General features: G+C 48.5%; 7 protein-coding genes and 1 non-coding gene across 9 annotated transcripts in view; 3 read left to right on the top strand and 5 right to left on the bottom strand.

Moving 5' to 3' along the window:
• Positions 1-1,588, bottom strand: part of LOC136189714 (small subunit ribosomal RNA) — a 1,815-nt gene extending 227 nt beyond the window's left edge. The window contains exon 1 of the ribosomal RNA XR_010670437.1: positions 1-1,588. This exon is cut by the window's left edge and continues 227 nt beyond it. This is a non-coding gene — a ribosomal RNA (small subunit ribosomal RNA).
• A 2,931-nt stretch (positions 1,589-4,519) lies between these two features.
• LOC136188591 (carboxypeptidase A1-like) lies at positions 4,520-6,130 on the bottom strand. The gene is made up of 5 exons (XM_065976324.1): positions 5,437-6,130; positions 5,202-5,374; positions 5,049-5,153; positions 4,887-4,994; positions 4,520-4,836 (listed from the first exon to the last, which is right to left on the bottom strand). Exons 1-5 carry the CDS (start codon positions 6,128-6,130, stop codon positions 4,681-4,683), a joined length of 1,236 nt encoding a protein of 411 aa, XP_065832396.1. The 3' UTR covers positions 4,520-4,680.
• An 85-nt stretch (positions 6,131-6,215) lies between these two features.
• On the top strand, positions 6,216-10,549 carry LOC136189697 (probable serine/threonine-protein kinase drkC). Its single transcript, XM_065977726.1, has 2 exons — positions 6,216-10,302; positions 10,357-10,549. The coding sequence occupies exons 1-2, from the start codon at positions 8,447-8,449 to the stop codon at positions 10,370-10,372; spliced, it is 1,872 nt and encodes a 623-aa protein (XP_065833798.1). The 5' UTR covers positions 6,216-8,446; the 3' UTR covers positions 10,373-10,549.
• Positions 10,550-10,920: 371 nt separating this feature from the next.
• On the top strand, positions 10,921-13,347 carry LOC136189372 (tRNA (adenine(58)-N(1))-methyltransferase TrmI-like). The gene is made up of 9 exons (XM_065977316.1): positions 10,921-11,332; positions 11,377-11,564; positions 11,617-11,708; positions 11,775-11,974; positions 12,027-12,218; positions 12,262-12,414; positions 12,504-12,644; positions 12,900-13,039; positions 13,100-13,347. Exons 1-5 carry the CDS (start codon positions 10,924-10,926, stop codon positions 12,077-12,079), a joined length of 942 nt encoding a protein of 313 aa, XP_065833388.1. The 5' UTR covers positions 10,921-10,923; the 3' UTR covers positions 12,080-12,218; positions 12,262-12,414; positions 12,504-12,644; positions 12,900-13,039; positions 13,100-13,347.
• Positions 12,171-13,277, bottom strand: LOC136189373 (speedy protein A-like). The gene is made up of 6 exons (XM_065977317.1): positions 13,086-13,277; positions 12,933-13,024; positions 12,818-12,876; positions 12,689-12,774; positions 12,450-12,621; positions 12,171-12,400 (listed from the first exon to the last, which is right to left on the bottom strand). The coding sequence occupies exons 1-6, from the start codon at positions 13,274-13,276 to the stop codon at positions 12,269-12,271; spliced, it is 732 nt and encodes a 243-aa protein (XP_065833389.1). The 5' UTR covers position 13,277; the 3' UTR covers positions 12,171-12,268.
• On the bottom strand, positions 13,277-17,028 carry LOC136189369 (nuclear exosome regulator NRDE2-like). Its single transcript, XM_065977311.1, has 4 exons — positions 16,769-17,028; positions 13,733-16,626; positions 13,605-13,676; positions 13,277-13,557 (listed from the first exon to the last, which is right to left on the bottom strand). The coding sequence occupies exons 1-4, from the start codon at positions 16,839-16,841 to the stop codon at positions 13,393-13,395; spliced, it is 3,204 nt and encodes a 1,067-aa protein (XP_065833383.1). The 5' UTR covers positions 16,842-17,028; the 3' UTR covers positions 13,277-13,392.
• On the top strand, positions 16,945-22,739 carry LOC136189370 (myosin heavy chain, skeletal muscle-like). 2 transcript variants are annotated; one of them, XM_065977312.1, is made up of 27 exons: positions 16,945-17,044; positions 17,124-17,173; positions 17,532-17,708; positions 17,769-17,879; positions 18,165-18,278; positions 18,341-18,397; positions 18,470-18,559; positions 19,064-19,227; positions 19,286-19,364; positions 19,425-19,484; positions 19,551-19,736; positions 19,789-19,982; positions 20,042-20,174; positions 20,234-20,566; positions 20,617-20,741; positions 20,809-20,881; positions 20,941-21,009; positions 21,066-21,116; positions 21,178-21,306; positions 21,370-21,501; positions 21,555-21,623; positions 21,678-21,848; positions 21,907-21,977; positions 22,032-22,161; positions 22,220-22,375; positions 22,453-22,492; positions 22,553-22,739. In XM_065977312.1, the coding sequence occupies exons 2-26, from the start codon at positions 17,135-17,137 to the stop codon at positions 22,474-22,476; spliced, it is 2,937 nt and encodes a 978-aa protein (XP_065833384.1). In that variant the 5' UTR covers positions 16,945-17,044; positions 17,124-17,134; the 3' UTR covers positions 22,477-22,492; positions 22,553-22,739. The 2 variants fall into 2 exon arrangements, with proteins under 2 accessions (XP_065833384.1, XP_065833385.1); XM_065977313.1 differs by lacking the exons at positions 16,945-17,044; positions 17,124-17,173; positions 17,532-17,708; ... (2 more) ...; positions 18,341-18,397; positions 18,470-18,559 and adding an exon at positions 18,622-18,851.
• On the bottom strand, positions 22,632-23,507 carry LOC136189374 (trafficking protein particle complex subunit 6b-like). The gene is made up of 6 exons (XM_065977318.1): positions 23,387-23,507; positions 23,263-23,324; positions 23,099-23,216; positions 22,961-23,044; positions 22,814-22,907; positions 22,632-22,763 (listed from the first exon to the last, which is right to left on the bottom strand). Exons 1-6 carry the CDS (start codon positions 23,465-23,467, stop codon positions 22,732-22,734), a joined length of 471 nt encoding a protein of 156 aa, XP_065833390.1. The 5' UTR covers positions 23,468-23,507; the 3' UTR covers positions 22,632-22,731.
• Between the last annotated feature and the right edge of the window lie 11 nt (positions 23,508-23,518).

Raw genomic sequence — 23,518 nt, 5'->3', positions numbered from 1 at the left:
CGTTCGAGACCAAGAATTACAAGGGTCTATCCCCAGCACGACAAAGTTTGCGAGATTACCCGCACCTATCGGAGCAGGACGACGACTTATTGACTTTGTCAGTGTAGCGCGCGTGCGGCCCAGGACATCTAAGGGCATCACAGACCTGTTATTGCCTCAAACTTCCATCGACTAGACGCCGATAGTCCCTCTAAGAAGTCGACCGTCGCGTCCGAAGACGCAACGTGACTAGTTAGCAGGTTAAGGTCTCGTTCGTTATCGCGATTAGGCAGACAAATCACTCCACCAACTAAGAACGGCCATGCACCACCACCCATAGAATCAAGAAAGAGCTCTCGATCTGTCAATCCTCGCTATGTCTGGACCTGGTGAGTTTCCTCGTGTTGAGTCAAATTAAGCCGCAGGCTCCACTCCTGGTGGTGCCCTTCCGTCAATTCCTTTAAGTTTCAGTCTTGCGACCATACTCCCCCCGGAACCCAAAGCCTTTGATTTCTCACAAGGTGCCGAAGGAGTCGTACGATTGACGTCCTCCGATCCCTAGGCGGCATCGTTTATGGTTGGAACTACGACGGTATCTAATCGTCTTCGAGCCTCCAACTTTCGTTCCTGATTAATGAAAACATCCTTGGCAAATGCTTTCGCACGCGTTCGTCTTTCATAAATCCAAGAATTTCACCTCTGACAATTCAATACGAATGCCCCCGACTGTCCCTATTAATCATTACCTCGGTCCCCAAAACCAACAAAACAAGACCGAAAGGTCCTCTTCCGTTATTCCATGCTAATCTATTCAAGCTTGACCGCCTGCTTTGAACACTCTAATTTACTCAAAGTAAAGGTCTCCAGTCGCCGGCACGCGCAATTAAGAGCACGCCGGCTCCTCGAGAAGAAGACCGACTCGACCAGTGACACGCCGTCAAGCGGACCGATCGAGTCGGCCTGAAATCCAACTACGAGCTTTTTAACTGCAACAACTTTAATATACGCTATTGGAGCTGGAATTACCGCGGCTGCTGGCACCAGACTTGCCCTCCAATTGTTCCTCGTTAACGGATTTAAATTGGACTCATTCCAATTACGAGACTTGAAAAAGCCCCGTATTGTTATTTATTGTCACTACCTCCCCGTGTCGGGATTGGGTAATTTGCGCGCCTGCTGCCTTCCTTGGATGTGGTAGCCGTTTCTCAGGCTCCCTCTCCGGAATCGAACCCTAATTCTCCGTCACCCGTTGCAACCATGGTAGGCCAATACCCTACCATCGAAAGTTGATAGGGCAGAATCTTGAATGATCCGGCGCCGGCGCAAAGGCCGTGCGCTCCAAACAGTTACTATGAATCGTCCGAAACGGGACCGAAATCCCGATTGGTTTTGAATCTAATAAATACAACCCTTCCGCAAAAGTCGGGCATCGACGCATGTATTAGCTCTAGAATTACCACGGGTATCCAAGTGGTAAGAGACCATCAAATAAACTAAAACTGATTTAATGAGCCATTCGCAGTTTCGCCGTATAAGAACGCTTATACTTAGACATGCATGGCTTAATCTTTGAGACAAGCATATGACTACTGGCAGGATCAACCAGGTAACTGCCTTTCCGAAGCACAGTGTGCGCCGTCGCTCGACGGACGATCCGGAGATCCGCCCGTCGAGCGAGGCATTCGCACCCATAACACACTTTCTCTCGATCGTCGAAGATCCGCGATCGAACGACGCGAGATTCAAAACACTTTCTGCCGCCTTTTCTCTGACTATCCTGCATCGAGACGACGGCTACGAGGCCTGCGTCTGCGATGCGCGATGACACGCTCCACTCGCGTGGTGCCGTGTCGTCGGATTGCCTGATATTGTTTCACACAACTACGCGTATTCACGCGCCCCTTCGACTCACGATCGACAGACCCTCGTGCTGCGCGAGAATCGTAGCGATTGCACGCGGACAGCTGAGCCGCCTGCACTCTTTCCACTGTCTATCGGTACGGATTCGGAGCAGCGTCAGTATTACCACTGATCAAGACTGCTCGCGATCGGTACTGATACTCGGGTCAAATCGGATATCATTAATCGGTATTTCCATTTCCAGAGAGTAGTACCCCCTTACTATATGCCAAAAAAACGGGGTTTTGTCCTTAATAACTTCGACGCTACGGCGTGTAAGGCCGTCGCTCGAAAATACGAATGCCGTCTTCAAAAACACGTTTTATGCATAGTAACAGTACATCAAAATTTGTAATTGAATTTTTGCAACCAACCGGAAACGATTAATTTAATTACACCGCCGTTTTCGTCGAATAAACGGACCTCGATAGTTCCTTTTTAAAAAATTTTGGGAACGCCTACTATTGAGGTGCAAGTGTCTTCATACCCTGTCCGTTGCTAGGCTCGCCTACGCAATCTCCTCCCCTTTTGATGACGTCTGGGTGACGTCACTGACCACTAACAACTTAAACGCGACCACGTGTTATAGAGCAATATCGATAATGACGTCACTAATGCGATTATTCGCAACTGCCCCGCCTAGGAATTAGGCAACGCGTGCCAATGCCCTAATTAGTTCCGCAGTCGAAAATTCTACATTTTCTGTGACCCAAATATACTGAACTCTTCAGTCAATGCAATAGACTTCGATCTGTTCAGAAAATTTCGTCTCAGGAGCTATTTCAGCAAAGCTACAACGTTTTTTCGACTTTTTACAACATTCCGGCGACCGTTTCTATGTCGATCGCTATTTCAACATTCACTACTTCTGTTTACAAAGGCGATCGATATCCTAAGACGTCTCGAAGTGCACTAGTCGCGGTGACCTCGCATACACGCCTATTGGGCGTGGAACACCTCCACAAATGAGCGCACGAGACGTCGACACAGCAAGACTGCCAAATTTCTGTTTCCTAAAACTCTACTCCACAGCTCGTGGAAGACACGGTGAAATGAGAGCAAGGATGCTTATCTATTGGAGTTGCCGTGAAATCTCTTCGCCCCTTCGTTTCTTGTCAGCTGGTAACCGCGACTTGCCATGCGCGATTGGCGCGAAACCGTAGCGCCTGGCGCGCCCACTGTTAAGTTGGACGTAGGCTCCAGACGCGGTCAAAAAATTCTCTGCATACCGGGACTTCAACTATGCAACACCAATGATACTACCGCGCACTGCCTGCTGCTAACCTGCGCAGATTGATCTTTCTAACCAGTCCCGTTTTTTGATATTTCTCAATTTCTTCTTTCTAGTCATGTTACGAACAACTATTCTACTTTGAAGAATCCCCCAAGAGGTCTGGACGTGCTCTAGTCGCGATGACCTTGCATACACGCCTATTAGTCGTGGGACACCTCCACAAATGAGCGCACGAGACGTCGACGCAGCGAGACTACCAAACGTTTTTTTTGCTAAAACTCCACCTCACAGCTCGTGGAAGACACGGCAAAATGAGAGCAAGAATTCCTATCTATTGGAGTTGCCGTGAAATCTCTTCGCCTCTTCTTTTCTTGTCCGCTGGTAACCGCGACTTTCCATGCGCGATTGGCGCGAAACCGTAGCCTCTGGCGCGCCCACTGTTAAGTTGGACGTAGGCTCCAGACGCAGTCAAACATATTCTCTGCATACCGGGACTTCAACTATGCAACACCAAGGATACTACCGCGCACTGCCTGCTGCTAATCTGCGCAGATTTAACTTTTCTAACCAGTACCGTTTTTTAGTATTTCGCGACTTCTACCTTCTAATAAAGTTAAGAACGACTATTCTACTTTGAAGAATCCCCCAAGACGTCTCGAAGTACTCTAGTCGCGATGACCTTGCATACACGCCTATTAGTCGTGAGACACCTCCACAAATGAGCGCACGAGACGTCGACGCAGCGAGACTACCAAACTTTTTTTTGCTAAAACTCCACTTCACAGCTCGTGGAAGGCAGTGCAAAATGACAGCAAGAATATCTTTCTATTGGAGCTGCCGTGAAACGTCTTCGCCCTTTCATCTCTTGTCCGCAAATAACCGCGACTTGCTATGCGCGATTGGCGCGAAACCGCAGCGCCTGGCGCGCCCACTGTTAAGTTGGACATAGCTCCAGACGCGGTCAAATTCTCGGGACCTCAACTATGCAACACCAAGAATACTACCGCGCACTGCTTGCTGCTAACCTGCGCGGATTGGCCTTTCTAAGCAGTGTCGTGTTTTCGATTTTTCGCGATTTCTACATTCTACGCAGCGAAGAAGCACGTCGTTTCGATATCGCACCTCTTCGGAGCCTCGTACGCGCTTTGCTCTTTTTGCGATTACATTTAACCTTGTTTGAAAACGCTTTGGCTAATTTTGGAGTCGCGGAAGCCTTTCTTGCATAGCAACCTAATGATTTCGTATCGGAGGTCACGAGACTGTCGTTCACCGTTTCAAGATTGCCGAAAAACTGAGCTCGGCCCTCACAGGCCACGCCCACAGAAAATGCTGCTGAAATAGATAAGACGTTTCGTACGTCGGCTTCGTACCCGCCTTTGAAACTGAGGCTTTGCGGGACGACGTAGAAAAGTTACAACAGCACATGATCTCATCAGAGAGATAATTCTATCTATGATCTATGGTCTCTTATAAAGAACAAGAGAGTTAAAATATGTACGTGCTAGTGAATTAATTTTAAGGAAATTCGGGATTTCAGTCTCAGCCCTTGCAGCAGGCAAATCTGCTGATCATCCCAGCGAATCACCGAGACTTGACAGTCGAATGATTCGATTTTTAAGCCGAAGAGAACGGTGGAGTTTTCGCAGTGTTATGGCAACTAGAATGACAGCAGCAAAGAAGTAGGCAATCTGAAATGCAGAGATCTCCAGTTCTGAATCTAGAGGCTGCAAGAAAAAGTCTACGCCAGTTCTGCATAGAACTCTCCAAAACTTACTTCAGCCATGTGCGGTAGCGGGTCTTTGAGAAAACGCTGCTTCATCTTCCAGTCAAACAAGAATTGAAAGAAAGCATCATACATTGGAAAGACACCCTCCAGCTCTCCCTATGACATTCCATCAATAAACAGGTGAGTAGTGAAATTTATTTTTTCCTTTACCTGTAGACCGGTACTTGTCGGATTAAACAGATCGAAGCACGTGTCATCGTCATCGCTGTCCTCTTTATCGCGGCCCCACAGCTCAACGGCGAGCGAGAAAGGCATCTGCAAAAGTTAAAAAACCCGAGAAAATCCACCACGTGCCCGACTCACGTTCCGCTTCCCAGCCATGTAATCAAACGAAGCACCGTCGGCGGGATAGCTACTCAATTCATAGCCCACTCCATAGGAAAATTGTGCACCAGCAGCCGACGCCATTGCGGCAGCCAAACGCAGTTCCTCTTCTTCGTTGTGATGACGCCTCTTGATCTTTCTCGATAAACTGTCTAAGAATGACCACATAGTGACGCAACGGATCACCAACATATGTCTATCATCATATAGGTACCTGAAAACGGAACGTATATCTGCTTTATGCCGGAATGGAAAGAGACAAATGCGTCAAAGGAATGACGAGTAGCAACGTTTCGTAGGAGTTGCGCTTCAGGCTCGGAGAACGGGTAGAGTCCTCTGTACTCTTCGTCTCTGCTATCGTTGGAGCTTCCACCGCCTCCGAAACACCAGTCGAAATTTCGATTCACGTCCACTCCCGTAGCAGTTCCTCTCCAGCAGTAGTTGTTCGTCTTCTCGACGTACAGTCGACCGTCCGGATTGAGCATGGGCACAATGAAGACGTCAAAATTATCCAAGATGAAAGACGCCGACTTTGCCGAGTTTTCGTTTTTCGCCTGTAACGTCTTCTTCAGAAAGTGAAGCATGCTTTCGACGGGAAAAAATTCTCGGGCGTGTTCCCCGTAGGAGAAGAGAATTTTGATTTTTCGTTTCTCCGATGCGGAAAAGTTGGTCAGTCTCAGAACAAAGACGGGATTGGCGAGACGCGACTTGTACGAGTCGTCCAATCGAACGAATCCCTCGTGTGCCGCCGAAAACGAGCCGAGAAAGCGGATCAACGACGAAACGTTGTGATAGTGTTCGTAATCGGGAACGTAACGTTCGACAACGCGTTGTACGTCACGACAGAAACCTAGAGCAAACCAAGTCGAAGCGCACAGCAGCAGCAAGAAACATCCGACGGCGGCCATTCATCGTCCAAGAGAAAAAGGTCCCGTATCGGCATGTTTCGTTTCTCTCTGATTCGACGCCATCTGAGCGACTGCTTTCGTTTGAATCGGTATGTGTACAAAGTGGATCATTAATCCGCTACAAGAGTCTACCAAGGAAAAGTGTATGCGGCCCCATTGCAAGGATTCGAATTAGAAAGCGAATGCCGTGCGGGTAGCGTGTCTCGACGTGTCGAGGACCTCTTCACGACTTCGAAGCCTTACGGTTGACTCGTTTCGCCCTTCGCACACAGCGAGTGCCTTCCGATTATTTCAGACTCTGATAACGCCAAAGCATGCAGACGTAGAAACAATTGCTGTTGCCTGTGCTCAATTTCTGCACGCTAGGAATATTGTCTACCTCTTCCGTTGCGTTGCGGAAGCTATCGACTCAAAAGCTTACACTGACTACATCCTGTACATTTACGTTTCCATCTTAGAAGCCTTGTGAAGAGAGGAATCTAAAGCATTTAATATTTCATTTGATGGGCGTAGGTATACATGCACCTGCAAACAAATTTTGAGCCCACCTGGCAAACAGATGTTGAGCCAATTCAGCTATTCATTGACAATTAGGAATCAGTACCAATCATACCGTGATCGTGCTGCCTAGCAGTTTTCTTCTTTCTGAGAGTGATGAAGATAATACCACATATCTAGCAACCAGGCCCTGGCCTATAAAAACCTATGGCAGACCTGGTACGCGCAGGTTGGGCCACAGCGAAAGACGACCGTGCATGTTTTTAACTAAACACCGAGAGTTTATGCAATGCAGACATTTCGCGTATATGAAAACCATCGCTGCACTAGCTGGCAGTTCCTGCACAGCTGCAATGCATCGCGTCGTCGTTCAGTTGGCCATCTATTTCGTCGCACTCTGTGACGTCGAACAAGGGCAAACTACCGCCACTGGTCGTTGGAAAAGTGTGTTAAAAGAGGACTTGGACTGGGAGCAAAACTCTCCGTCTACGGGGGGATACGCATTCCCAACCCAACGCGCTGCAACGTATCGACGAAAGGCGAATCCTTCGCAAGCCAAAACTCGAATACTGTTCGTCGACTACCGAGGCGTTACGTGGACTTACTCGCAGGAAACAGCATCATGGACGGCACTTTCCCTCGTGACCAACTTTATTTACCTGAGAGGAAATTCGATTACCAGTCTTTGCGAAACTAGAGTTCTTATCTTCGGTGGATACAAGAAAACAAAAACCAACGGACATTTCAAAAAATCGTGGAACAAAAAATTATGGCTTTTTGACGGCGAAAGTGAAGAGTGGACTACTGTTAAAAATGTGAAGAACGCTCCTACGGCCCGCCATCACCACAGGGCATTCACACAGCTCAGAAAGGAGAGCAAATGCAAATGCAAGATGTCAATGTTTGTGTACGGCGGTTTGTCTGAAAGTTATAACAAGCAGCTAGATGATTTCTGGGAGCTTCAGTGTGTAGACGACCAAAGAATGAAATATCAATGGATAAAACTGCTCGATCTGGGTAGGCAAAAGCCTTCTCTTGCCCGTCTGCGTGCATTTTCAGTACACAATAAAGAAATTCGCTGGATAGAATATAGCATCAAGAGAACGTACAACTTGAACTTTACGAAGAAAAAGAGATGGTATTCAAAAATAATCAAGAACGCTTGCCCAAAAAAAGTACATTTCTCCGCTCGAGAGGACATGGTCTATGACGAAGAACACCAACTTCTCATATTCCATTTACAGCGCTCTTTTCTAGGAGTGTACGATGTAAATAAAAACCAGTTTTACTGCTTAGAAATCAACGTTGAACCCAGAATGAAGATACTAGTTCCCGCAAAGATTCTGCTAGTACACAAAGAAATACTTCTTGTATCTCTACAGCCGCCTGATGCCAATGCCAAAGCTCAAATCAAAATTTCGACGTTACGGAAAGACGAATTTCGAAAATTATTAACAAACAATCACGCACTTTCCAAAGCAAATTTTCAAGAAATTACTCCCAGGAAGAAGTACCCTCTTTTCAACGGGAACGCTAGACTGGCGAGGATCAGCGACGCTGTTTGGTATCTCATCCTCGAAGAAGACCAAAAGGTGCAAATGTGGAGATTTGAAAAAAAACTATCCCAGATGGACACTCTACGATCCAGATCAGGGGCCACCAGCGGATGCCAGTTTCCTGGCTTATTCAGCATTCAAAAACAATTACGTAGCTATCTTGGGAAGCGACCGTCTTTGGATATACAGCGCCAACTCACGAATATGGACAAAGATTCACTACCTCGGAAGTGGACCAAACAAACTAACTTCTTACGCTACGATGAACTCGATGAACAACGGATCGCTAGTTCTATTCGGCGGAATAGACCATAAATCGACTTCGCTTTGGATGGCAGCAGTCGATTTAAAGGGCATGAAAGTAACTTGGAAAAGACTTTGTTGCGACGGTGGAGAGAGAAAACAAGAGCCGCCAACACGACAACTTCAACGGTGGTCGAGCGCATTATGGAATAACACGTTCTACGTGTTCTTCCTGAACACTAAGTCTTCGTGCAAATGGAAAACGTACCACACACGACTTGGCGTTGGCAATTTGAAGTGGAATGTCACTTCAATTCGAAACAAAACGGAGCCAGTTGGGTCAAGCCTTTCAAAACACTTCTGCAGTAGGCCAAGCACATTAATTGAGCGCTTTGCAGTTACAGTCGGTGTCAGTGGAGACCTGCTGATCGAAGATCTTGGTCAAACTAAATTGAAAATGATCAACATGACAAATGTCGTTTCTGTGCCAGGTGAAAAGTCCCTACTGTTTAGTGACGCGACAACACTATTCAGATTCATAGCACGTTGGGATACGTCGAGGAAGAAGACTGCCGTAGTTGGTTTAGAAAGTTTTCAATTTCCAGAATGCAAACATGGGACAAGTAGCCCCGATTATCCTCGTTATCCGTGTCGCCCCTGCCCAGAGGGACAATACAATGATCATTACGGTGCAACTACGTGTACCGATTGTCCAACCGGTTTGGTAACAAGAACAACGGGCTCGACTTCCATAAAAAATTGCACGTGTCCGGTTAAGAAATGCGCTAATGGCATATGCATTGTACAAAGCGACTATACAACCATGTGCATTTGCAATGCGGGATTTACAGGCAAATTGTGTGACATACCGACAACGTACCTCATAGCTATAGGAACAGTATTGACGTTGTTATTGATTGCTGCTTTTCTATACTGCATAAAGCGCGTCAAACAACATAAGAATGTGGCCAGCTACACGAGAGCCGAATTGGAAATCGCCGAAGAAACGGTTGCTGAACTGTTCGACATTTGGTCGGTAGACGAAAGCGAAGTTGACTTCGACCGCATGATTGGACAGGGATCGTTCGGCGACGTGTGGACAGCTCAATACCGCGAACAAACCGTCGCCGTCAAAGTTCTCAAAATCAGAGACGAAGATTGCACCAACGAGCAATTGCAAGAATTCAAAGACGAAGGCGAGTTGCTTCGATCGATTTTCCACGCGCACATCGTTCGATTTATTGGAACCGGAAAGACGGCGGATAATAAACCGTTCATTGTTTTGGAATACATGGAACGAGGATCGGTTCGAAAAGAGTTAGATGACAAGTACGCTGATCATCCCATGGAGATCGAGCTTCAGGTGAAATACGCTCTACACGCGGCCAAGGGAATGCGTCATCTTCACCGCGTCAATCGAATGCATCGCGATCTCAAGTGCGACAACCTGCTCGTCAACAGCCAAGGAATTGTCAAAGTCGCCGATTTGGGCTGCACCAGAATCGCACCCAAGATCAGCGACGACAACGATGGAAGTGTTCGCGGAACGCGCGCCGTCGGTACGGCGCTCTTCAGAGCTCCCGAAATATTTCGCGGCGAAGCTTACAGCGTTGCCGTCGACACTTACAGCTACGGAATAACGTTGTGGGAACTCATGACCGCAAAACATCCTTACTTTGACAAATTGGACCAAGACTTGAAAACCAAAGAAATCCTGGATCGAATCGTTCACAGTGACCTACGACCGGAATTCCCAGTTCACTGTGACGACAGTTTGAAAAAGTTAGCCAAATGGTGCTGGAATGGAAACCCATTTGAAAGGCCAACATTTGAAGAGATCGTCCCAGTGCTGAAAGGACTCTGGTTGCCAATGTGGTAAGAAATTGCGTAAGAAAAAACGTTCTTAGGAAAGAAAAACTCTCTCTTTAGTGCTGATTCGAGTTGATGCGCGTTAGAACTTGGGAATCAAGAAGAAGGATGTTGGAGAGTGAAAGCGACATAAAATCGTCACATCGTAGCTTTTTCGTCTGTGCTTTTGTTGTACTTGTTTGTTCGTCTTATAAACTGTCCGTAACCTTCTAGCCTCTAGACCGGGACCTACTAGTTTTAGATTCGGCCATGAAATCAGTCTATGCCCAAAGCGCGGGCAGTAGCACAGCATTGCAATCCATCTCTACGTACCCCGCAGAAAAGCCTGCCCCCTAAGTGCACGCCTACACCAGGTGAGGGCCCCCAAGGGGATGTGACAAACCTTTATTCATCCATTGAGTTGCGCCGCAATTGATGATAGAGGATCTTAAGCCATGCAGTCCTAAAAACCAGAGCATGTGCATAGAAGATGACCAGACAAAAAGCAATCCGCTCAGTAGCCTAACTCTCTAGTTCTAACGTTTGGCAACGCGTTGTACGTCACGACAGAAACCTAGAGCAAACCAAATCGAAGCGCACAGCAGCAGCAAGAAACATCCGTCCACGAGAAAAAGGTCCCGTATCGGCATGCTTCGTCTTTCTCTGATTCGACGCCATCTGAGCGACTGCTTTCGACCCGGTGATCTCGTTCTCTTGGAAGACAAAGGTCAAAAGCGCATGACTACTCTCGTGCAGTCGTCCGCGGCTCGAGAACGCCTCGAGATCGGCGTTCACCTCTCGTCGAACGATTTCGTTTCCTTTTCGACCATCGTCGGTCTCGAGCCGGGATCGTTCGCACGCAGCAAACGCGGAAAGCTAATCTTTCTGCAAAGACCATCGCTGGAGGAGTACGTTCTTCACATGGCGAGAGGTCCGACTCCGATGTATCCCAAAGATGCTGCTGCCTGTTTGACTATGATGGACGTCGGTAATGGACATCGGGTGCTGGAGTGCGGAACTGGATCTGGAGCGTTGACGCTGTTCCTGTCGAGATTGGGTAGTCTATGAGAAGGATTTCTAGGTCGCTCAACTTTTCTGTAGTGGGACCTGCAGGATGCGTGTTTAGCTTTGAAGAGAGAGAAGATCATCTTGCACGAGCGATGAAGAATGTTGATCGGTGGATTGACTTGCAGAATCGATTGCACTCGGGATCGTGGAAGCGTAACGTCACTTTTTATTCTCACTCTCCTTCTGAAAGTAATCGTTCTCATATGGACCGCTTAGACAGTGTATGAAAACTAGTGTGATAGTGGGACCTGTTTTTAACTGTGCATTCGATAGGCTGTGCTAGATCTTCAGGAGCCTAGTTTTGTACTGAGGACTATCATTCCATGGCTAAAAGTGGGTAGCCCCGTTGTTGTTTATCTTCCCAAGTATGCGTGATACACGAGAATACGTATTCGACCTTTTATTTAGGAGATTTGTGTGTTTTTTCCTAGTATTACGCAAGTCGTGCAAATGTGGAATACTGTATTGAAGGAAGGATTGGCAGTTCGGAAGATGAGGACTGTAGAAGTGATGCATAGGTTATGGTCCGTAGACGTAGCAAGGCGGCACAATCGAGAGGTCGTTTCCTCGGATCTTGACTCGCAACCGGCCTACATAGCCAGACCATCACATCATCAACAACCTCATACAGGTAAAAATGGATGCTAAGCGTTTCTCTCCATATCTATATAGCACTTGGTTAGGATTTCTATTGCTAATGAGAACGTCTAATAAAGCCCATGCAAAGACGGAGTAACCGCGGTGGTAACTCATTGAATGACGTATCTTCGAGGATTTAATTATACGCACCGCTGTCCCTTTACTGTATGATCTATTTAGGTGTGCGCACTTGGCCATTTATTTGATTTTCAAGCAGCCGAATTAGCTTCGAGGAGGTAGTATTGGGGAGAGATAAGTACGTCTCTATATTATTTATAGGCACACTCTAAGATTGGCTATCAACGAAAATGTCCTCGTTGAAAACAGAAAGAGTGACGGCGTAATTCCTGACAGCTCCACCGTAACTCTCCCGCCGTTTTCTCTCCCACAGAGGATGACCAGGAGCTAAAGCCATTACCTATGGCATACTGCGTAAGACTAAAATTTCAAACGTATCTTATCTGTACTTCGTCGCAAGTCGCTTTGCTGACGAGTCCTCTGAATTTCATTTTCTTCCACAGTTCGTTACGAACTCTCAAGAGGGAGTGTTTCTCCTTCTTCCAATTTTTGCCAAGTGCCCACGGAAGAAGAACCTCTTTGCGATCCTCGTCGTCTTCTTCCATGTCCCAAGCCAGCCACCTACAAATACACACATGATCATGGTAAGGTGCAAAGTGAGAAGTGTGGGTGTGTCTTCAAAACGTACAGCGCTGCAAAAAAATTAATTGCAGTGTACTCTTTTACGGGTAGCTCCGTTCTTCTAAAGTAGGCGTACACCATGGCCAACAAATACTAACAACAATAGGTTGTCTGTCGTAAGGAAATTTTCAAATACGTTGTCCAATAGAAGAAAATTGCAGTCAAACCACAAAAGATCTTGTATGACGTCGTCATCTTATAATCAAATTTTTTATTAGGGTCTTGTCCTAAACTAAAAGATTCTGCTGTACCGAGGAGTTGAAAGAAGCTTTTTAGAGTTCCCGCCTTGGGGGGCGTGGTGGCAATGACGTCACACACTACATTCATTCGCGCTCGTTTGGCACTACGAAAAAATGCGGTACACGCTTATCGAGTGCCCGAGAAGGCGTTCTGTGAACGTTCACTTATTTTGGTTTAGCGATCGGACTCGCTTTCGATGTTTCTTCGTCGGATGCGAGTGATAACCGCTGTCGTTAGGGTCGGGAGCGGAATCGGCGGCTTTTCGTGCCGTTGTTTTGTCTCGCCGAGGGCTCGCAGGACTCTCCGACGCCGGTGATTTGTTCGATCGGCTCGCGAACGAAAAGAGAGAGCCCATGCTAAGCGTCGTACCCTTCTCCCGGCAAAATGACAGCAAAAGTCATGCATGTTTCGTCCACTGACTGCCAAGGTACACTTCTCTACTGCATGCTAATGCAATCAATTTTTATTTTTTTAGTTTTCCGTGGATTTTCCATGTTCTTCTTCTTCTCCGTCTGGTTCCATCAGTAAGTCCACTTCTTCCATCAGGGCACGAACGCGTATTTCCTTCTCTTCCATCAGAGACATGATTTCATCGACGTCATTCTCAAAATGCTCCACACCGTCAACGTACAATTTCTATAAAGAAAATTAACCATGATTTCTTCGGCGGAGGAAACCCTCACTTTCGCCCAGGGACACGACTGCAGCGCTCTGTAAAAGACCTCTTTGGCTCGCTTTGAATTTCCCTGCTGAAGCTAAAAAAAGCAACGTTAATAACAGACGAAAAGCCTTCAGAGGACGAGTGGCGCACCTCAAACAGCATGTAGAGTCTCCAAAGGAGGAGATTTCTCTGCAAGCGACTTTCTTCTGTCGCTCGATTCAAGAGGGAACGAATTCGATTCAAGAAACCTGTATCAGGGAGCTTGACAACAACTTCATCGAGATGTTCTCCTAGACGCCGAGCTTGCTGCCATTCGCTTAGGATAGAGACGATCCAAGGAACGACTGTATCTGCGCTTTTGACAGCATGATCAAGCGTTCGTCTTCGTCGCGTGATGACGTGAAGACTTCGCTCCAGTTCGACGTAGAGCGCAAGTAATTGAGGTGAATTGGGATAAAGTCGAACCGCCTCCTGGAGCGTCATTCTCACCTGAGACTGAGCCGTGGGACGAGCCTGTGCGTGACAGCAAACGAGTCCGACGAGAGCTCGACAGAAATGCTCAGAAGAGCTAATGCAGGTCAAAAAATTAGCAACCACGTCGTCTAATGTCCGAGTGAAGTAGTCCAACAGCGCGGAACAGATTGCCACTTCCGCCTTGTAGGAATCGGATTCCGAGCTACTGGTCGCAATGGCACGAAACTGCTTCTGGGCCTTGAGAATGCGAGTCGCCGAGACGGGAGTGCCGCAATCGAATGCACTCTGTTCAGCAAACGATACCAGTGCGCTGATAGCCGCTCGTCGATATTCATCGCTGGTTCGCGAATCCAAGTCGGCAATTACTTGCAACTCGGCATACGTTCGATAGGCTCGCGCAAGTCCGACGCCTGAGCTATCGTCGCTACGCCTTTCGTCGACAACGCTGGCCGTCGTTGCGAGTTGAAGTGCGGCGGCCAACACTTGACCCGCCTCTTTCGCGTTTCCAGCGACGCATTCGACGAGGGCGTACGCCGACCAGAGAATCAAATCGTTGCGGTTCGCCGGCTCCTTCAGAATGGCTTTCAACTTTCTCTTCAAAGTCCTCCTCGTCGCCTGTCTCACTTTGCCGCCAATAGCGAGTTCGTTCAATTCAAAGTCAATCCAGCGGAGAACGAATGACCTCTTAACGGCACGATCGACAACGACGGCTTGGACTTGAGAGAAAACTTCGCGAACGAAATCGGCTTTGGCAGAATTCTTCCTAATCCAGAACGTCGAGCTGGCGCCAATGTGAAAAAGTCCGTCAGAGTTACCGATCGCTTGAGCGTACAGGAGGCTATTCCTTACACTAACCGGCGACTGTACTTCGTTCAAGTGACCTAGTCCCATGGGACTAGCGTCTTTGTCTCTGAGAAAGTCGACGAATCGAAATACGAGATCGCATTTGACGGCGTCGTCGGAGAATTTAAACAGACTCGGACTGACGTCATCGTATAAGACGATTCTGTCCGCGTCGTCAACGTCATCGTCCGTTTCTCCTTTCGACACATCCCCTTGCCACGGCAACCAACCGTGTCTCTCTCTGTGTCGCTCCGTTTCTAACCACGCCGCCGTTCGACTTAGTCGACTGCATGCCGGCTCGAAAGAGTCTTCGCGTGTTGTCGCCTGTACGTCGTCGTCCGTTTTACCGCCGGACTTCTGCTTCGAATGCCACGAGTTCCACCCTTTAGCTCCGGGCTGACCGAATCGCGGCACACCGCTATCCCAGAACGTTTCGAGAAACGCGCGCTGTCCACTTGACGGGGTAGCGCGAAATTCTTCTGGACAGAACAAGTTGTACTCGATTTGTGCTTGGTAGCACGCGGTCGCCTTTTCTGAGTGTCCCGTCTCGTTCAGAAAACGGCAGTAGGAAGAGAAGATGTTTAGTACGGCGGGCACAGTTCCGGTCTCGGGCGGATGCGACAATAGAGTGCCTTCGACGATGTTCGTCAACGTCGAAAAGCATCGGTGGTAGATCGACTGAACGGATCGGAAGCTGAAAGACGAAAAGCGCGATTGGGCGAATTCGGCGTAATTCAGCCACAATCGACAACTATTGGGATGCTTGAAAACGACTTCTTTCCAACGCTGAGCAATTCTGTCTCCGTCCCAGAAAATAGAGCACGTCTCGAGGTGAGCTTCGAGAAGATCGACGCAGCGCGGATTTTTCATCAGCGCTTTTTCCAGTATCGCCGCTTTTCTCTCGGCCTCCGCCACGCGTTGGTCTTTGCTTCGCGATTGGCTGTCGTGCGACGCCACTTGGCTCGTCTGGAAGTTGGCATACGATAGCCAAGTGGCAACGTCGTGAGGATGCTCACGAAGAGTCTCGTTGAACTCCTTCGTTTTGCTAGTGAATTCCTCGAATTCAGAAAGACCTTCAGTAGCGACGTCATTGCGATCACTTCCTTCTGGCAATTGTAACTTGGACTTGTCATCGCTGCATACAGTCAGGGTAAGATAATCTTCAGCAACAAAGGTAGTCACATTAGACAATGAAGGTGTTCTCTCCTGCGCCAAAGTGACAGTTCGAGAAGGAATAATCTTTAGTCTCTTCACATTGACGTCGTCCTTTGCTTCTTGACTGCAATAACGGCCTTCTGTGTTTCCGCCTCGTCTCCGTCTCTTCTTTCTGCTCAACGACTCGTCGTCGCTGTCCCACACGACGTTTTCGAGACCGAGACAACGCTTGTGAAAGGTACGCCTAAAGCTCGCCACATCCATTCTGTACAGACTTCCATAGGTATAGTTCGTGCGATCCGACTTCGAGTCGACCCGATACGCTCGCTCCGCCTGAAGACCCGATTCTTCTAGCCATATCGTATTCGGTTTGTATTCAATTTTCGGTTTCTTTTCCTTTTTGGATTTTTTCTTCTGGGTAGAGTCAGAATCGGATTCAAGTCTCCACTCCGTAGGCGGCGACTCTTCTCTGTCTTCCTCTCGTTTGATGGTTCTGACGACATCATCCTGGCTCGTAGTCGGTTTTCCGCCCGCGAAACTAGCATTCGCTAGCCAATCGAGAGTCGGCTTCGCTGCAAAGAGAAGGCATATGTTAAAAGCATAATTGGATGTTGTGTCTGCGAGTGAAGAGGGTCTAAAGTTTGGATTGATTCCATTATGGGACCACCGGACGGCGCCCCTTTGTCGCGACTCCCATCCGACGTCGCGTCTCACCCTCTCTGACGTTCTGAGCGCCGTCGGAGTTCGAAGATGCACTCGGAAAGAGCGGAAACAGAGATTTGGACATCAGTGTGATTGTGTACGTACGAAGCGGGCATTGATTTCAACGAAACGCGGAGCTTAGCGCAAAAACCACGGTCACGTGAAAGCATTCCATGCGTAATTCGACTTCCTCATCAGACGCGTGATTGGCCCTGCTTCTATCAAAAGCCAGGTGCAACACAGCCGCATTTGTTCTCGCTCCCCCGAACGCTTGACGACGTGAACTACGTAAGAATCGCTTGTCGCAAACTGTCTTCGACGTCTCACCAAAAGCCAAACTGTTCTACACGATACCATCTTTCCGCAGCGAAGCCAGCGATGAGTGACGCCGAAGAAATCGAAGTGTCCACGGAAGAGGTAACGTGCAGCGGGGACGCGGGGACGGGGAGTGTCACGCACTGCCTATAACACTCGAATCGTGCGCACGGAATGCCTTCGTCTCAGAGATCGAATGGCAAAGCGTCGTGGGATGTTATGCATTGGGCGGTCGCAGCGGTGTCCTCCCACGTATTGACAGCGCTGTTGCACTCGCCCGTGTGGCGTCCAGGTGGTTTGCGCGAAACAGAGGGAGTACCCGGTTCCGGTGCATAGATCGGGGGTGCGCAGGTGTGTGGGGGGGGCACTCCTAAACGAAAACGATGGCGTCGGCGTCGGCGACGACGAAATCGTGCACGCGTTCGTAAATTCGATCGTTTATTTTTTTGTGCTTCCAAAGGAAATCGAAGTGGAGGAAGAGATCGAAATCGAAGAGGAAATCGAAGTCGAGGAGGAGATCGAAGTCGAAGAGGAAGTGACCGACGACGAAGAAGAAGAAGAAGAAGAGGTGGAGGAGGAGGAAGATATAATCATCGAAGACGAGCCGACAACAGTGACGACAACGACGAGAGTCGAGGTGCGCATGGGAAACATCAAGAGGTATTGAAAATTGATATAGCTCTTCGCGAATATGCAGCGACCGGTCGCCGCCGCCGCCGCCGCCGACGACGATGAGGAGGACGACGACGATTTCGACCAAAAGTTGGACTTGCATCGTCGCAATAGCGAACTTCAGCGGAAGGTGCAGGTGAGCTGATGGGCGCGTGCGCCAAAGAGTGGGAGCCTCGTCTTTTTTTTTGTATGGGTTTGTGGTCGCCAGTTATGGTTCAAGGCGTCTGGCGTTTTTAGTGCTTAACGTTTGGGAGATAGTTGCGGGTGGGGGGGGGGGGGGGGGCTCATCTTTGGCTTCCTCATTCGCCTGCGCCGTCGTTTCATTTCTCGCGTGGGAGCGGAAATCCCCGTGAGAGTAGTTTTAGCTCGCGGGCGGGCGTCGGTGCCTTGGGGACGCCAATATCTCGTTACTCTTCCTTAGGAACTGAAGGATAATATCGAGGAGCACGAAGGCGCCAAAGACGATTTGAAGGCGTCGAGACGGCGCCTCGAATTGGAAGTCGAAGACCACAAGGAAGTAGTCCGCGGACACAAGGTATTGGCCGGCGAGCAAATTGAGTCACGCCCTTTCGATCGGCCCGCTCGTTTTCTCCCCAGACAAAAATTCAAGAAATGCAGGAGGAGTTGGATCGCGAGCGAATGACACGAATAAAGGTAGGCACGCGCGCGGCAGGCGCGATTTCTCTCGCGTCCAATCTTTTCTCTTTGTTTTTTTCTTTCGATTAGTTCGAGCGACGCAATCAGGAGCTGATTATGCAGGTCGAGGATTTGGAAGAGCGAATCGACGAGGGTCCCGGCGCGTCTCCGGCCTTTCAGGTAATAAATAGTCTCGCGAGAAAAAAAGGCGGCGTATTTCGCGGTTTTCCTCGTTAAATCGTTTACGTTGGAATTACCATTCCGAGTGTGCGACACGACGCTAATGGTCTGGCCGTGCTAGACGAGACACCCGGCGCGCTTTCGCGTGCGTACATATAAGGCTTAATTTCCGTCCGGGCGCTGACAGTCCCTACATTCTCTTTCGCGCGACGAGACCCACGTCGTCGCGCCTTTATTGTTCACCGAGCAATCGATTGCGATGAGTTCGCCAGCTCTTGTCGTCGATTCGCCGGTGAGCTGTGACGAGACGCTCGACGCTAGGCGGTCAGAGCGCGTGCGTGTGACAGAATGCGCGGGAGAGCCGTTCGTCTCGTTCCCGCAGGGGGAAGCCTTTGCACGCTAGGAGCGGAATAGTTTAGGCTAATGGGTGATCCCCTCCCCCTTTTTTTGTCTTGTCGTTCTCTCACGTTCTCCGCCCTCTCTCTTCTTTCTCCTCGATCGAAGGCGGAGAAGAAAAAAGCCGAAACGAGATTGAATCAACTTCGACAGCAAATGCAATCGATGGAGGAAGATCACGAACAGACGCTCGCTGCTCAGAAAAAGAAGCAAATCGTCGTCGTCAACGATCTCGAGGATCGATTAGCAGCAATGCAGAAGGCGAAGACGAAGTAGGGCATCGTGCGAAACAGCGCGCGATAAAGCTGAGCCCCTCCTTTTTTTTCCCAGAGTCGAAAAGGACAAACAGAGCCTCATCGCCGAGAACGACGATCTTCAGTCGTCACTTGAGCAATTGCAGAAGAACAAGGTAATGCTGTTTTGACCATCTGCTCGTCCTCTAATGAAAATTCGCGCGTCTAATGTGCAGTCGGCGCTAGAAAAACAATTGCACCAGCTCGAGTCGCACCTGTCCGAAGCGCACACGAAGGTACGGGTGCTCTGCGTCGCTATAGCGAGCGTCTCCCCCTCGATCGATGACGTCATTGTTGTCTAGCATTCGGACAAGGAGCGCCACTTGGAGTCGGTCGATGCCGAAAGAGCGAAAGTTCTCAGCGATTTGCAGGATTCGAGAAATTTGTACGACGAGACGGACGCGAAATTGAAGCAATTGAACAAGACGCACAAAGCCCTCCAGGCGTCACACGAAGAAATGAAATCCGCTTTCGACGCAGAACGACTTGTACGTCTATTGAATTATTGGGTTGTCTTGCGAGTGTGGCCTCTATTTGCAGGCAAAGAATGATTTGACTGCAAAGCTCAGAGAGGCGAAAGAGGAGATCGCTTTGCTGCGCGACCAGCTGGAGGAAGAGGAAGCGGGAAAAAGCGAATTGCAGCGAAATTTTGCCAAGGCTAGTACGGAGGCGTCGCAGTATCGAACCAAGTTCGAAGGAGAGAAGGACGCGATAGAGGAGTTGGAAGAGGCCAAGTGAGTCCAAAAGAGATGTTCTATATATATATATACATATATGAGTATCTTTTTTACAGAAAGAAAACCGGCGTTCAGATGAGCGCGTTGGAGGAGGAAGTCAAGAAGGTTCAAGGAAAACTCGTCGCGTCGGAAAAGAACAAGAATCGGCTGGCTCTCGAAGTGGAGGATCTTGCTCAAGAATTAGAAGCCGTGAGTCCCCGATTGGCCTTTGCTCAAGGAACAGCGGACAAGCGTGTTCTACATTCTAGGCTCAAGCAACAGGCGCGGCGTTGGATAAGAGAGCAAAGAAAGCAGAGCAGCTGGCGGTGGAGTGGAAATCGCGCTGCGAGACGACTGCGTCTGAGATGGAAGACGTAGCCCGCGATTTGAAGAACCTTCAGACGGAGCATACCAAACTGAGGCAGCAGTTCAGTGAAATGACGTCCGATTTGGAGAGCGTTCGTCGCGACAGCAAACAGAAGCAGTTGATGATAGATGAATTGAACGAGAACGTGGGAGATCTGACAAAGCGTAGTCATGATGCGGAAAAGGGTAAGAAGAAGAGCGAAATGGAAAAGGAGGAGCTGGCTAACCAATTGGAGGTGATGCCATCGCAATGTGTCCCAACGCGGACTCGATCTTCTTTTCTCAGGAGGCCGAAGCTGCACTGGAAACAGAAGAGGGAAAAGTTCTCAAGAACCAACTCGAGTTTCAGCAATTGCAGCAAGAAATGGCTAAACGTTTGGCGGAGAAAGACGAAGAAACGGAAGAAGTCAGGTGAGACGATCCAGCATCAATTAGCAGTATAGAACCATAACCTTATAACTTACTCATACGTTTCTAGAAAAATAAGCAACAGGGCACTCGAAGGTGTGCAAGAGAAACTGGAATTAGAAACAAAGTCCAAACAAGAGCAAGTAAGTCGCTGTTGCCGCTCCTGCATCTCATTGTGCAATTCCATCATCTTCTCCCACAGTCTCGCATGAGAAAGAAAGCCGAAGCAGAGGCAGCCGACTTGGAAGGAAAATTGGTTGAAGAGCAAAAGGTACGCTATGTCGGCTTTTATGACGTAAGCGCACGGGACAAACCGGTACCTTTCAGAGCGTCGAAGACCTCGTTAAACAAGTGAAAAAACTCCAAGGACTGAACAAGGTTGGGATCGCTGTTTGGTTTCACCATGCGCCAAGACTAACTGTTTTCTTTGGTGCTGCAGGAGTTACAGCAGCTGTACGACGATCAAGCGTCAGCGTCTGAAACGGACAAAGCCGTCATTGCTCGTCACGAAAAACGCATACATGATCTGACGGTGGAAATGGACGACGTCAAGACGTCCTGGGAAGCGGTCCGCACAATCTCTTGCCATATAACGACGGTTTCGTTGAGTGCTGTAATTTTATATGCATAGACGGAGCGCGCTCGAAAGCAAATCGAAGCTGAGTACAGAGAAGCGAGCGAGCGTGTATCGGAATTGACACAACTGAACTCCAACGTTTCATCTGCAAAACGAAAAGCTGAACAGGAACTGCTTTCCCGCAGGGTAAGGTGTTTTTTTTCCGGAGCTGATATCACACGGCTAACAAATTTTATTAGGATGAAGTGGAAGAATTGCGCTCTGACTTGAAAGCCCTTGAAGATCGTTTCCAGAAAACGCAGGACGCTGTTAGAAGATATAAAGCGCTTTGCAGAGACCGGCGATGATGACGATTCCTTTAGTTGATCCGTGCGGAAGGAGAACTGGACAAAGAGCGTAAATCTGGCAAGGCTAGTGAAAAGGCGCGTGCTTCGTTGGACCGAAGCCTGAAAGATTTGCAAGTAAAATTGGAGGAGGCAGAAGAGGCTGCCGCTAGAGACATCAAAAGGTCCGTGGCAAAAATGGAGGCTGAGGTAAGTAAGGGTGGAAAAGAGGGATGTTAACTAGTCAAGAACGGCTCTGTGTGCGTAGATTGCAGATCTCAAGCGCGACATAGAAAGTCACGAGAAGGCGAAGAACGAGAACGCAAAAAATGCCAAGAAGTGGGTCTAATCTAATATTAGCACTTGAACTGCACACTAATGTGCACCTTCAAGATTGGAAAGGCGAACAAAAGAATTGCAGTACAATTACGAAGAAGAGCAGCGCAATTCTCTACAGCTCCAAGAGAACCTAGACAAAGCAAATGCTCGAAACAAATCACAGAAAAGGCGCTTGGATGAAACGGTTCGTTGTAGAGAAAACGCTTCACTTGGGGAGTAATCAGTGCCTTTTTTTCTTCCAGGAGGAGCTTCTTGAATCAATGAAGGCAAAGAATCGCACACTGAGCCACGAATTAGAAGAGTACCACGAGAAGGTAGAAAGCCTGGAAGCTCAAATGGCCCGTCGCGGAGCTGGCAAACGAATTGGAGCCGCGGGCCGCTCCCGTCAAGTCAGTCAAGTAAGTTCTTAGACGCGTCATTTCAATCGACCCCCCCTGAGCAATGAGTTACTGACATTGCTAATGTGCTAATGTAGGCTGAAGACGGCGGTGTTATGTAGCGCAGATGGCTAAAATGTGAGCTAACGCTAATTCAATAAAACTCAACTAACTAACTAACGCTCTAATTGCTGTTAGCCTGACACGAATTGGACTGATTTCTTGGTTTTTGGTAGGATGACGAGAGTGAATTTTCTGCGTTTTCTAGTTATAGGTCTCGTTACACGTAGAACGTTCTCCGTTTGTCTCTCATCAATTGTTGGTTAGATTTTTTAGGTCTTATATTTATAATACTAAAAAAAACGGTGTTCGCTCCTTCAGGACATTTGAACTGTGATAGTGAATTTACCTAAGAGAACAAGAAGGTTAAGTGTGCAAACTGCTTTATGTTTCCAGTACAGCCTGGCATGCTTGTGATTTCGTATCCGACGGTCGAATTGATTCCAAGTGCCGCCAATGCCCCTCTCACCATCCCACTGGGATACGCAAGAAACTGCAATAGGAATCCATGAGGATTTGCCGCTAAAAACATTCCAACCTACTCACCGTTAGAGCCTCATCTGCATACTGAGTGGAGGAGGACATCTGAGGGAGAAAGTGAAATTTGCTGTCCTGGAGAACGTAGACTCCCTGCGCGAGCATCCAACGATAGCCAACAGAAGCAGATCACGGAAGTGACGTCACCTGATGATTCGTTCTCAAATTATCAATCTGCTTGTTGAACAGGGACGTCCAGAATTCCTTGCAGATGAACTTCATCACTTCGAGTTCGTCCTTGAATCGGACGCGATCTTTCGCCAACCTGCACGCCCCTTATCTTTTCTCCTCTCGCTTTACCACCGACGTACCTCTCGATCCAACTTTGTCCTACTCGAAAGCCCATTCGACTCAGCTTTTGCTCGACGCCGTTCTAAAAAGTACAGTACGAGTTCGAGACGCTGCTTCACGTCTAGATGGATAGCAACGTCTCACGCCTCCGTCCACGTTCTTGAGAGATCGAACGATTTCGCCGTGCAATAGCTCGAAGACTAATTCGGGAACATCATTGGCCATGTTCGTCCACGAGTACGGGACAGCGAAGTGAGTCAAGTGACGTTGTGCGCC

Source organism: Oscarella lobularis, chromosome 7 (assembly GCF_947507565.1).
Source record: "Oscarella lobularis chromosome 7, ooOscLobu1.1, whole genome shotgun sequence".
NCBI classification, from domain to species: Eukaryota; Metazoa; Porifera; class Homoscleromorpha; order Homosclerophorida; family Oscarellidae; genus Oscarella; species Oscarella lobularis.
Note: the sequence above shows the minus strand (reverse complement) of the source record. Positions and strands in the feature narration are given on the sequence as shown.

Excerpts from the sequence above, each read along its gene's own strand:
- LOC136189370 (XM_065977312.1), top strand. The coding sequence starts at position 17,135 with ATGAGTGACGCCGAAGAAATCGAAGTGTCCACGGAAGAG. Across the intron at positions 21,849-21,906 it reads TGGCAAAAATGGAGGCTGAG|ATTGCAGATCTCAAGCGCGA; the intron begins GTAAGTAAGGGT and ends CTGTGTGCGTAG. Across the intron at positions 22,162-22,219 it reads AAAGGCGCTTGGATGAAACG|GAGGAGCTTCTTGAATCAAT; the intron begins GTTCGTTGTAGA and ends TTTTTCTTCCAG.
- LOC136189373 (XM_065977317.1), bottom strand. The coding sequence starts at position 13,276 with ATGGGCTCTCTCTTTTCGTTCGCGAGCCGATCGAACAAATCACCGGCG. Across the intron at positions 13,025-13,085 it reads CGATCGCTAAACCAAAATAA|TGCCAAACGAGCGCGAATGA; the intron begins GTGAACGTTCAC and ends ATTTTTTCGTAG. Across the intron at positions 12,877-12,932 it reads AAGCTTCTTTCAACTCCTCG|ATGACGACGTCATACAAGAT; the intron begins GTACAGCAGAAT and ends TTTGATTATAAG.
- LOC136189697 (XM_065977726.1), top strand. The coding sequence starts at position 8,447 with ATGAACTCGATGAACAACGGATCGCTAGTTCTATTCGGCGGAATAGAC.
- LOC136188591 (XM_065976324.1), bottom strand. The coding sequence starts at position 6,130 with ATGGCCGCCGTCGGATGTTTCTTGCTGCTGCTGTGCGCTTCGACTTGG. Across the intron at positions 5,375-5,436 it reads GATATACGTTCCGTTTTCAG|ACAGTTTATCGAGAAAGATC; the intron begins GTACCTATATGA and ends GGTCATTCTTAG. Across the intron at positions 4,995-5,048 it reads CGACAAGTACCGGTCTACAG|GGAGAGCTGGAGGGTGTCTT; the intron begins GTAAAGGAAAAA and ends GGAATGTCATAG.
- LOC136189369 (XM_065977311.1), bottom strand. The coding sequence starts at position 16,841 with ATGTCCAAATCTCTGTTTCCGCTCTTTCCGAGTGCATCTTCGAACTCC. Across the intron at positions 13,677-13,732 it reads GACTCTACATGCTGTTTGAG|CTTCAGCAGGGAAATTCAAA; the intron begins GTGCGCCACTCG and ends TGCTTTTTTTAG. Across the intron at positions 13,558-13,604 it reads AGTCGTGTCCCTGGGCGAAA|AAATTGTACGTTGACGGTGT; the intron begins GTGAGGGTTTCC and ends TTTTCTTTATAG.
- LOC136189374 (XM_065977318.1), bottom strand. The coding sequence starts at position 23,467 with ATGGCCAATGATGTTCCCGAATTAGTCTTCGAGCTATTGCACGGCGAA. Across the intron at positions 23,325-23,386 it reads TCAAGAACGTGGACGGAGGC|AACGGCGTCGAGCAAAAGCT; the intron begins GTGAGACGTTGC and ends TGTACTTTTTAG. Across the intron at positions 22,764-22,813 it reads AATCACAAGCATGCCAGGCT|GTAAATTCACTATCACAGTT; the intron begins GTACTGGAAACA and ends TTGTTCTCTTAG.
- LOC136189372 (XM_065977316.1), top strand. The coding sequence starts at position 10,924 with ATGCTTCGTCTTTCTCTGATTCGACGCCATCTGAGCGACTGCTTTCGA. Across the intron at positions 11,333-11,376 it reads GCTGTTCCTGTCGAGATTGG|TGGGACCTGCAGGATGCGTG; the intron begins GTAGTCTATGAG and ends ACTTTTCTGTAG. Across the intron at positions 11,709-11,774 it reads GTTGTTGTTTATCTTCCCAA|TATTACGCAAGTCGTGCAAA; the intron begins GTATGCGTGATA and ends GTTTTTTCCTAG.